Here is a 12,049-nt window from a genome sequence, read left to right as displayed (position 1 = left end):
AGCTATTTAGTTTCAGAGTTCAGTGAGCGGTCAGGAGCACGGCTGCTGACCTAGATTCCACTGGGATGGGAGGGGGGGGGAAGGGGAGCGCGCGCCGCGCTCTTTGTGCCTATGTTTCCAGCAGAGAAAGGTGTATTGTTTAAGTGATTTTCATTTAATCATATTCGTGCACACCGGTTTTTGTTTGCTGTCATTTTTGTGTACATGATTCCAGTGAATGTGAACTTTAAGTGTGTTGTGTGATTTACCAGACACTGTCCGAGTGTTTGTGTTACATCCAGTTATTTGACCTAAGTGTGTGTGTGTGAGTGCCGACAAAAATGGAATCTGGTGCGGTAGTGGCAGCATTGCTGACTGGGCAACACACCTTCAGTGAACACTTGAGATGTTTGGATAATATGTGTCGTGTGTGTGGTGAGCGGGTTCTCAGAAGAGATAAAGATAAGGGGTTGAATGCAATACTTTGTGCCAAGTATTCTTCTGAACTGTTTCGTTTTTTCGGTCTAGATGTTTCGAATGATGAAGAGGGCAAACATCCCACATGCATTTGTATCAAGTGCTACAAAAAAATGAACAGGGGGGGGGGGGGCAACACACGCAGTCGTCAATTCACTCAAAAAGAAAGTATTAGGGATGCAGTCACAAGATGACAAACTGCGTGTCATCATGCAAGAGCACATGACTATTGTCTCCCCCATGCGTCAGCAAGTCGTACCCCAAGCAGGAGAATCACGGCACAAATCAAAAAGTAAAGAATAAAGAAATTTTCAGCCCTGTTCTTTTCTCCACCCTGAATCCCTCCCTCCCGCACACACACATTGTAAGGAAAAAACAAGAAAAGAAAAAAAATGTTTGAGTTTAGTCAGTATCACACTTCAACTGAGTGGATTACCAACTACAAACAAGGAGTTCATACGGATTTACAAGTTCAGGTAGGAATGGATTTTATTATTTAGAACTTACAAATGCATGTCAGTACGTTACATTGTGATCGTTTACTAAAAGCATGGTATCGTCAATGTGTATCTTTTAGACTGACCAAATGCATGTTGCAAGCAAAGGCACACATACTGACACGCAAAACATCTAGTCGGCGAAAATCTCTCCCCCCCCCCCCCCTCTCTGTGTGCGTCTCTCTCTCTCTCTCTCTCTCTCTCTGCGTCTGTCTCTCTCCCTCTCTCTCTGTGCCTCTCCCCTTTCTCTCTCCGTACACGTTCCTCTGTTTCTCAGTATGTCTGTCCCTGCATATATGTCTGTCTGTCCGTCTCTCTTCCCGTGATGTTGAGAGAAGTGTGAAACTTAAGTGGCTGGCAGCAGTTCTCAGTGGAGCTGATCGTTAAATACTGATACTAATTCCGGGGCGGTCTGCCACCTCTAGGTAATGTATCGGCTATATTTTCCTTCCAGTTGTATCGTGGAGACATGCATGTATATCATGATACAAGTTTTATCTCCAAGTAAAACGATGTACACACACAACACGAAGTTGAAATTGAACTACGTTTCGTGTGTGTTCCTCAGTTCGAACAGAATGTTCGTGTGCTTGCTAAGTTTTGGACCGCTTGTACACTGCCTGTAGGAAATTAAACCTGCTCATGTTTGGTATCGTTAAATTTGTCAGAAAATCACACATCCATTCACACCCATAGCGCCCTTCTTGTTGCATTCTGACATAGAGTATTATTTTTTAAAAGCACATAACCCTGTTTCTGACAGTTTATCAGCAGCAGCGAAGCTGTTCACAGCTGTACACACTGCCCGTGTAACATGCGCTCCGCAAAGAATAGCGCGAAGTTAGTGGTGCGCCAGAGCGCTGCCCCATATACTGCCTGCCTGTCTGTCCAGGCTATCACCTTTCCAACGTTTCGCGCTCGCTCGCTGTTCATCCCTCTCCCCTCCGCTTCGCGCCAAAACTAAAAGGGCTGCCTTGTGCCGCCGTGTTCCAGTCCTAGAGAAAGAACTTTATATTCCATGATCTTTGCAGTCCTGGAAAAAGAATTTGGATTCCATGACTTTTTCAGTCCCAGAGAAAGAACTTTTGAATTCCTTGACCTTTATAGTCCTGCAAAAAGGAAGTTAAATTTCATGACTCCCAGTTTCTAGATCTGCATGAACCCTGCAAGAGAGAGAAAGAGTGTGGGGGTGTTGGGGGGTGAGGGGTGAGGGGTAAGGGATGGGAAGGGGGGGGGGGGTATGTAGAGGGCAGGGAAGGTGGAGAGAAAGGGTAGTGACCTGCCAGTGATGAATGTAGCTCTGAATGGAATTCTGGTCAATGGTTGGCAGGGTCAGGATGTCCATGATGCCCACACAGTTGATGCGTAACCTGCAAGACACACACACACACACACACACACACATCAAATACATGTATGTTATTCATGCAGCGAACACTTATTATATCGAGAACATGCGTCCAAATCAAGCATGCATCAAACACACGCTACATCAGACACACACACACACATACATCAAACATTATACACCAATCATGCATCAAACACACATCACATCAAACACACACACACACATAGTTTAAAAGTAATTAAAAAAAGAGTAATATATACACGTTCATCATACAGACACATCAAACACACACACATCAATCATGCATCGTACACACACACACATACAAACATGCACACGCACACACACACATGAAACACAAAAATTGTTATACTGTTTGTTATAATGACCATAGTGACTGTGCTTGTAGTGTCTGCTAAAGTGTACATGTAAGACTGTACTTGCTGAAGTGTATCACATTGTACTGGTACTGGTCACAGCAGATTTTTCTTTGTGAAATTTGGACTGCTCTCCCCTTGGAGTGCATGTCACCTCAGTGCAGGGCCACCCATATCTAAAATGTTTCTATCGGCAAGTGCATATTCTCTATCATCTTCTTCTTCTGCGTTCGTGGGCTGCAACTCCCACGTTCACTTGTATGTACACGAGTGGACTTTTACATGTATGACGGTTTTTTCCCCGCCATGAATGTAGCCATACTCCTTTTTCGGGGGTGTGCATGCTGGGTATATTCTTGTTTCCATAACCCACCGAACGCTGACCTGGATCACAGGATTTTTAACGTGCGTATTTGATCTTCTGCTTGCGTATACACACGAAGGGGGTTCAGGCACTAGCAGGTCTGCACGTATGTTGACCTGGGAGATCGGAAAAATCTCCACCCTTCACCCACCAGGCGCCATTACCGAGAATTGAACCCGGGACCCTCAGATTGAAAGTCCAATGCTTTAACCACTCGGCTATTGCGCCTGTCATGTTCTCTATCAAAGTGGATTTTTTTCTACATAATTTTGCCAGGGACAACCCTTTTGTTGTCGTGGGTTGTTTTACATGTGCTGAGCGCATGCTGCATATGGGACCTCATTTTATCGTCTCATCCAAACGACTGGTGTCCAGACCACCACTCAAATTCTAGTCAAGAGGCATAAATACTGTTGAGTGTGGGATCTGATCCAGTGCACCCATGATTCTCTCGCTTCCTAAGCAAAACGCATCACCACTAGGCCACCACTCCACTGTGAAGTGTTTCCACAGTAGGTGCAAACCCTCAGTGCCTGACCTGCCCTTGCCGTACTGCAGGATCTTGGTGGGCTCAATGGTCCGCGCCGCCAGCCCCGCCCCGTGGATACAGCGCAGCGCCGAACACAGCTGGACAATGTATGACCAGATCTCCGTCTCTGTCAGCGCCTTGGACTGACCGTTCACCCCTCCCCCTGTAACAGCACACCACGCACAACGTCACTGACCCCTCGTCTCTACAGCAAAGACATCTGCATTTATAACATGTTGCCCCTTATCACTACAGCAAAGACATTTGCACTGATAACATGTGACCCTTCATCTCCATAGCAAAGACATCTGCACTGATAATAAAGTATTGACCTTATCAACACTGAACACACCACCAAACACTTTATCACTGACAACAACACTGACATAAAAAATTATAACACCAGACAACACAACCACATTATTACTGACAACACATACTTATCACTAACAATTTCACAACACACTAACAATATCACTGACAAGAACACAACATGCTAATACAAATACAGACAACAACAAAACACACTAATATTATCATTGACAATAACACATTGACAACACACTGATGCTATTACTTACACCAACACAACACACTAACATTAAGAACGACAACACAACACAATAACATTAATAATGACAACAACACAACACGCTAACATTATCAGTGACAACGCAACACACTGACATATCCACCGACAGCAACACAAGACAAAGACATCACTATGTCAGTCTCCTCCACCACCCCCGGGACCCCAAGCCCCCACCTTGATTGCTGAAGGCCCTGGAGCTGGGGGTAAAGTCGTTGGAAAAGCCGTTGAGGGGCTGCAGGTTGGACGTGAACCGCTGTGCCATCAGTGTCTCCGCCCCAGGCAGGTAGTCGTAGGACACCACCACCGCTGTCCACACAAACACCGCCATAGCCACCATCATCGCCATCACCCACACACCACCATCCACATACCATCACCACCATCCACACACCAATATCACCATCACCCACACACCACCATCACCATCACCCACACACCACCATCACCCACACACCACCATCACCACCACCCACACACCAACACCACCATCACCCACACACCACCACCACTGTCCACACAGCTACCATCAACCACACACCACCACCATACCACACACCATCACATGCACACCAGCACCACCATCAACCACACAATCCCATCACCATCAACCATCACCAACACACCACCACCACCACCATAAACTACCTCACCACAACCACCATCACACACACACCAACCATACACATGCCACATCACACTACAATTATATACAGATACACACAAAGAATTACAACTGTCTCCAAAAGCCTTCATGTTGAAGGCCTCTCAGAGTTGCACAAGCCACAATAGAGAAGAGAGAAAGAAAAAGCGACAGAGAAAAATGCACACATCACACATGACTCTACAACACACACACACAGAGACTTACAACTGTCTCCAAAAGCCTTGGTAGTGAAGGCCTCTCTGAGCTGCACGATGTTGGGATGATACACTTTACTCCACGTCTCCACAAGTGTCATCAGGTTGTTGTTGAGCGTCGGGTTGATGCGGAAATCTGAAAGGTCAAAATCATTTCCCCTAACAAATGTTCTGCAAAAAAGAAATATATATATATATATATATATCAGGCATTCACTGACATGAATTACAGGTAGAGAAGATTTCAGGTGTTCACCTGAGATGCCAACCCCTGTCAAGCATTTGTAGGAACAATCTGGGAATTTGGTAGGAACATTTTGAATTTGGTAGGAACACTCAGACTCCAAGCCACATCAGCAACCATACAAGGCACACGAACACTTGGGCCTGCGTATAACACAGTGGAACTGCTATACAAGTGACATGTACAAGAGGTATCAGGAGTTCACTTATAATGGAGATAGATTCATGTAAAGAAAGTAGGGAGTGTTCACTTGTAGTGAGAGGCACAGGTATCTTTTATCTTTTGTTGAGTATAGCCCAGTCGACCACACATGGTCATTTCAGGACTGAAAAACTGTTGCTGGCCCCATGGAAAAGAAAACAACAACAAAAAACACAAAAAAACAACAACCTGGAAATGAAAATCATGCACAAGTGCATTCACATTCATGCATGAAACTTATAAACCCAGAACATGCATCTCATGTTGACAATTCCATCAATTCTTTCTTCGTTAAAGAATAATAATAATATTATTAATAATAAAAACAATAATAATAATCATCATTATAACAATAACCTGAACATAACCATATTTATATATAATGAACAAACTTATATCTGATAACAGGTACACCAAAAAGGAAATTTTTTCCTAAAATTACGTTTATCTAACATACTCTTTTTTCCGGCAGTAGTGGGTCACGGTAAAGTATGTGTAGTGAAACCAAAAATTACCAGTGGGCCCCTTACATGCCCTAGGTGCAACAAAAAAAGAACCCACAACAAACAGTGCCTGATTATCAAGTCCAGAAGGAAAAAAAAAAAAAAAACCACCACAAGACTTACTGGAAAAAACAAACTAACAGAAAGCTGAATAGACCAGCAAGGCAGGCAATAGAAAAGGAAGAGAAAGAAGACAAAAAAAACACACCCCAAAACAAGAAACAGAGATAGCCATAGAGAAGAGGAAATTTCCAGCACAGAATTTCCAAAAGGTGGGAATACTGTTCACACAAAAAGAGCCCACCATGGGGAGAAGGCAAATGAACAGGAGGCAGGTGTCAAATCAAATCAGGTCGGTGATTCCACAGCTGACTGTAAAGAGGCTGTTTCAGAGCTGATGAGACAGACAAGGTACACGCAAGAAACAACTGTGCACTGCATACATAACAGAAGGGACACACCTGGCAGAATCGGCAATGTGTTGTGTCCTTGCCAATGGCACTTTATTCCGATTTTCCCCACTCAACCCATGTGTGAATGGGTACCTGACTTCAGTTGGGGAAGGTTAAAACGGCAGAAGGAAAAGACTGGGCCCCCATCTTTGTATGCTGAGCTCCAGACACTGTGGGGTTTTGAATGAACTGCCCAAATGGCCATAAATGAGCCTTTATAAATAGAGAGATATATATATATACTTCTTTTCTTTCTTTTTTTTGAGACTGGGGTAAGGGGGTGTGGGCACTTACTGTGTATGCGTCGCAGACAGCAGAGGGAGCCCTCCTTCTTGTGGTGGGCCTTGTAGCATGTGCTGACGTAGCCCAGCGAGGACTTCACCGGGCCACTGGGGTTGGGGCCGGGCTCCAAAGGAACCAGGCTGTCGTAGTTATCCACCTCCTGCGGCACCTCTGTGCACACACGTCTGGGATGTACACGCCTTTATACCACACACTTCCCAATAAACTGTAGCCTTTATACCACACACTTCAGCCTTTATATTGTACATTTAACAATTAACAATAGCAGTCTGTATACCACACACTAGATAATTCACAACTGTAGTCTTTATACCACACACTTCACAATTTACTGTAGCCGTTGTACCACACGCTTCATAATTAACTGTGACTTTATACTGCGCACTTCAAAATTTACCACACACATCACAATTAACTGTAGCCTTTATACCACACACTTCACAATTAACAACTGCAGTATTCATACCACACTTCATAATTCACAACTGTAGTCTTTATACCACACATTTCACAATTAACTGTAGCCTTTATATCACACTTCACAATTAACAGTTGTCTTTACACCATACAATTCACAATCAGCAATTGCAGTCTTTATACCATACACTTCACAATCAATTAACAACTGTAGCCTTTATACCACACACTTCACAATTAACAACTGTAGCCTTTATACCACACACTTCACAATTATAAACTGTAGCCTTTATACCAGACATTTCACAATAAACAACTGTAGCCTTTACATCACACATTCCACACAAAAAAACAACTAAAGTCTATACACCAGATACTTACCAATTAACAACTGTAGCATTTATACAACACACTTCACACAATTATCAACTGTAACATTTATATCATACAGTTCACATTTAACAATTGTCCATACGTATCTTTACATCACTCACTCCACAATCAACACTTGTAGTCTTCTACACTACATACTTCACAATTAACAACTGTCTATACACGCCTACAATCAACAAGGCCCGTATATGTCTTAATATCACACAAACTTTACAGTTAACAACTGCAGCCTTTAATAACCACCTGTTTTCACAACTGTCTACACATTTCTGGAATGTACAAGCCTTAATATCATCACAATTTCACAGCTGTCTACTTACGCCTTTATACTACACACTCCCCAACCGACAAAAGTATACATGTCTGGGATGTATATGTGTTTATACCACAGGCTTCACATTAAATACATTTTCTTGGCCATACACACCTTTACACCACATACTTCACAAAAACAAATATCAGATGTTAACACATTTCACAATTACAATTAGTTTCTTTGTACTTACCTTTACATGTACATCTGTCAATACAATATTTCACAAACATGTTAAAGAACATAACTACAAGTACTATGATTACACAAACTTCGCTGAGCATCTGTCAAGAATATATCTTTTGAGCACACCCCTGTCATTATAGATGTATATCGCAGCTGTGGCAAAATCTCAGTAGACCACTACAACAAGACAACTTCGTACTAGGATTTTTTTTTCTCTGCCATCATATGAAACATACTTATTGTGACCTACTGGTTTCAGACTTCAGCAGGGACCCGAATCCTGTCCTGTGCAAACTACTACTACACCACGCAGAGAAACCAAAAGTGAAAATATACTACCCGTAACCCAGGGCAACAAAGTAAACACCTCACACTGCTGAGCACCTGGCAGACAGGTGACAGGCTCACCTGGATTGAGGGCCACATCGCAGGCTGCATAACTCAGTGACTGCCGGTGTAAAATGGCCTGTACAACACACCATCACTTCCTTCAGTCACTATCCACTTTCCCTCAGGAACATGGCACACTTATTTTATATATATATATATATATATATATATATGTGTGTGTGTGTGTGTGTGTGTGTGTGTGTGTATCTGGACTGCTTCATCTCTTGGACATATGGGGAAGAGTCTTACAAAAGTCCTTGTATTTGACAGGGATAAATCAGGTTATAGGGCTGACAGTCAGAACAAGTGTTTATTTTACAAAGATTAACAGTGTTAGGCTGAAGCCTGATCTTCCAACTAATCTTCACTACATCTATGATAAAAAAAGAAGAAACAAAAAACAAAAAAATAAAATAAAATAAACATGCAACAAAAGAAGTGCAAAAACAAAAAAGCCAAAACAAATTATGAAATTACAGGAAAAGATATATGAGAAACATGGAAAGGCGCATTCAAATAACCAAACATAAAGAAGCTGCAAAAATATAATAAAAAAATCATGAATGAACAAGTGAAACCCAGATAACAGTTAAAAGCAATGAACACAAAAGACAGACTTAAATGCATGAAAAATCTCAGCTGGTGACACAAAGGCAACCATTTTTTCTATCAATTTGCACAGTTTTATTCTGGCTCTAAAAAAAGTACAAAAACTATAACACCAGCAGTACTTATAGAGAACCTTTAACACTCTTGAGACAATGGATTTTTTTTTTCTTTTATAAATTCTTAACTGAAACTGGTATACATCACATATTTTGTAACAGGAAAACAAAATTGCACAGGAAAAAAGTACAAAAATATGGGTGTCAGTCAGTGTAGTGGTACACTCTCCCTGGGGACAGCAGCCTGAATTTTACTCAGAGAAATCTGTCATGTTGACAAAAAGAGTAATACAAATACAAACGTTTTCATGGACTGAAAAAACAACTTTTGACACAAAGTGATCCCCACATCACACATTCCATTCCTCCACATACCTTGAGAGCTGAACCACCTCTATTTGTGGACACTCTCAATCAGTAAAAGTTGAAAAACATAAAAGTCTACCAATAAATGTTTGAAAATGATCCAAGGGTGCAACTGCAAAAAGGCTGGGACATTTAAAAATTGATTATCTCCCTTCAAAGAATGCAAAACACAATAACTAATTACTGATTCCGACAAGGGGAAGTAACTGTGCAGAACTCCACATCTGCCATAACCCAATGTAGCTGATTAAAATCTAAATCGTTACACAAGACAGTTGATGTACTTTGTGTGTGACTGGCAATAGGTGTGAATAAACAATCAGCAAGCATCTGTGTTAACACAGTGTTGAGCCGAGCAATCTGTGAGATATGCAGCGAGATTGTTGACCTGTTGACTGTTCAACCTTTGTGAAATGAGATCAGCATGGCATGAGTTTAAAGTCCAGTTTCTTTTTGTGTGCTATTTATGATGCAATTAATTTTGCCTAACAAAAGGAATACAAAGTCCAGGAGGAAGTCCAAAGAAATGAAGGGTAACTGACGGGCGCAATAGCCGAATGGTTAAAGCGTAGGACTTTCAATCTGAGGGTCCCAGGTTCGAATCTCGGTGACGGTGCCTGGTGGGTAAAGGGTGGAGATTTTTCCGATCTCCCAGGTCAACATATGTGCAGACCTGCTAGTGCCTGAACCCCCTTCGTGTGTATATGCAAGCAAAAGATCAAATACGCACGTTAAAGATCCTGTAATCCATGTCAGCGTTCGGTAGGTTATGGAAACAAGTACATATCCAGCATGCACACCCCTGAAAGCGGAGTATGGCTGCCTACATGGCAGGGTAAAAATGGTCATACACGTAAAAGCCCACTCGTGTATATACGAGTGAACGTGGGAGTTGCAGCCCACAAACAAAGAAGAAGAAGAAGGGTAACTGATTCTAACCTGTAAGCTCTGTCTTAGTGAGGTGACAGCCCTTCACTGACGAATACTCGTCAGCAGCAAATCAAGGAGTTACTCTGGGCTTGCCAGAAGACAGGAAGAGAGATGGACAGAGATCAAAGTGGTGACTGAAACATAAAGAGAATGGAGGGAGAGGAGGTCAGAGTCAGACTAACCGTTTTGATTTCGTCAGCCAGGAAGAAGGTGGGCGGCCCCTTGAGCTTCATGTGTTTTAGGTAGGCCGGTGTGGAGTGGAACATGGTGAATGGGGGCAGTGACTGCAACACACGACACACCTCAGTGTACACAATGTAACTGTATGCCAAAGTCCCTGTTAATTATTTACTCACCTCAGCAGACACACAATACAGGTCAGACACATATATGCCCCTCAGCATACACAAGATACAGGTCAGACAAACTTACACACCTCAGCACACACACAAGATACAGGTCAGACAAACTTACACACCTCAGCACACACACAAGATACAGGTCAGACACTTACACACCTCAGCACACACACAAGATACAGGACACACACAACTCAGCACACACACAAGATACAGGTCAGACACACTTACACACCTCAGCACACACACAAGATACAGGTCAGACACTTACATACCTCAGCACACACACAAGATACAGGACACACACAACTCAGCACACACACAAGATACAGGTCAGACACACTTACACACCTCAGCACACACACAAGATACAGGTCAGACACACACACCTCAGCACACACACAAGATACAGGTCAGACACACTTACACACCTCAGCACACACACAAGATACAGGTCAGACACACTTACACACCTCAGCACACACACAAGATACAGGTCAGACACACTTACACGACTCAGCACACACACAAGATACAGGTCAGACAAACTTACACGACTCAGCACACACACAAGATACAGGACACACACAACTCAGCACACACATAAGATACAGGTCAGACACACTTACACACCTCAGCACACACACAAGATACAGGTCAGACACACTTACACACCTCAGCACACACACAAGATACAGGTCAGACAAACTTACACACCTCAGCACACACACAAGATACAGGACACACTTACACAACTCAGCACACACAAAAGATACAGGTCAGACACACTTACACACCTCAGCACACACACAAGATACAGGTCACACTTTCACACCTCAGCACACACACAAGATACAGGTCAGACAAACTTACACGACTCAGCACACAAACAAGATACAGGTCAGACACACTTACATACCTCAGCACACACACAAGATACAGGACACACTTTCACACCTCAGCACACACACAAGATACAGGTCAGACACACTTACACACCTCAGCACACACACAAGATACAGGTCAGACACACACACCTCAGCACACACACAAGATACAGGACACACTTACACACCTCAGCACACACACAAGATACAGGTCAGACAAACTTACACAACTCAGCACACACAAGATACAGGTCAGACAAACTTACACACCTCAGCACACACACAAGATACAGGTCAGACACACTTACACATCTCAGCACACACACAAGATACAGGTCAGACACACTTACATACCTCAGCACACACACAAGATACAGGACACACACAACTCAGCACACACATAAGATACAGGTCAG

At 42.9% G+C, this 12,049-nt stretch overlaps 1 protein-coding gene across 1 annotated transcript in view; it reads right to left on the bottom strand.

The window, feature by feature from the left end:
- The window catches only part of LOC143298752 (PAN2-PAN3 deadenylation complex subunit pan3-like), a 34,678-nt gene that overhangs the window by 15,373 nt on the left and 7,256 nt on the right, over positions 1–12,049 (bottom strand). Inside the window, exons 6-12 of the mRNA XM_076611692.1 lie at positions 10,570–10,671; positions 8,445–8,502; positions 6,719–6,877; positions 5,035–5,160; positions 4,341–4,472; positions 3,584–3,737; positions 2,233–2,323 (exon numbers count right to left, since the gene is read on the bottom strand). Of these exons, the coding sequence (XP_076467807.1) occupies positions 2,233–2,323; positions 3,584–3,737; positions 4,341–4,472; positions 5,035–5,160; positions 6,719–6,877; positions 8,445–8,502; positions 10,570–10,671 (822 nt within the window). The remainder of the gene's footprint in view (positions 1–2,232; positions 2,324–3,583; positions 3,738–4,340; positions 4,473–5,034; positions 5,161–6,718; positions 6,878–8,444; positions 8,503–10,569; positions 10,672–12,049) is intronic.

Source organism: Babylonia areolata, chromosome 24, assembly GCF_041734735.1.
Source record: "Babylonia areolata isolate BAREFJ2019XMU chromosome 24, ASM4173473v1, whole genome shotgun sequence".
Classification (NCBI taxonomy): domain Eukaryota; kingdom Metazoa; phylum Mollusca; class Gastropoda; order Neogastropoda; family Buccinidae; genus Babylonia; species Babylonia areolata.
The sequence above is the reverse complement of the archived record's forward strand: the minus strand, read 5'-3'. Positions and strand labels throughout refer to the sequence as shown.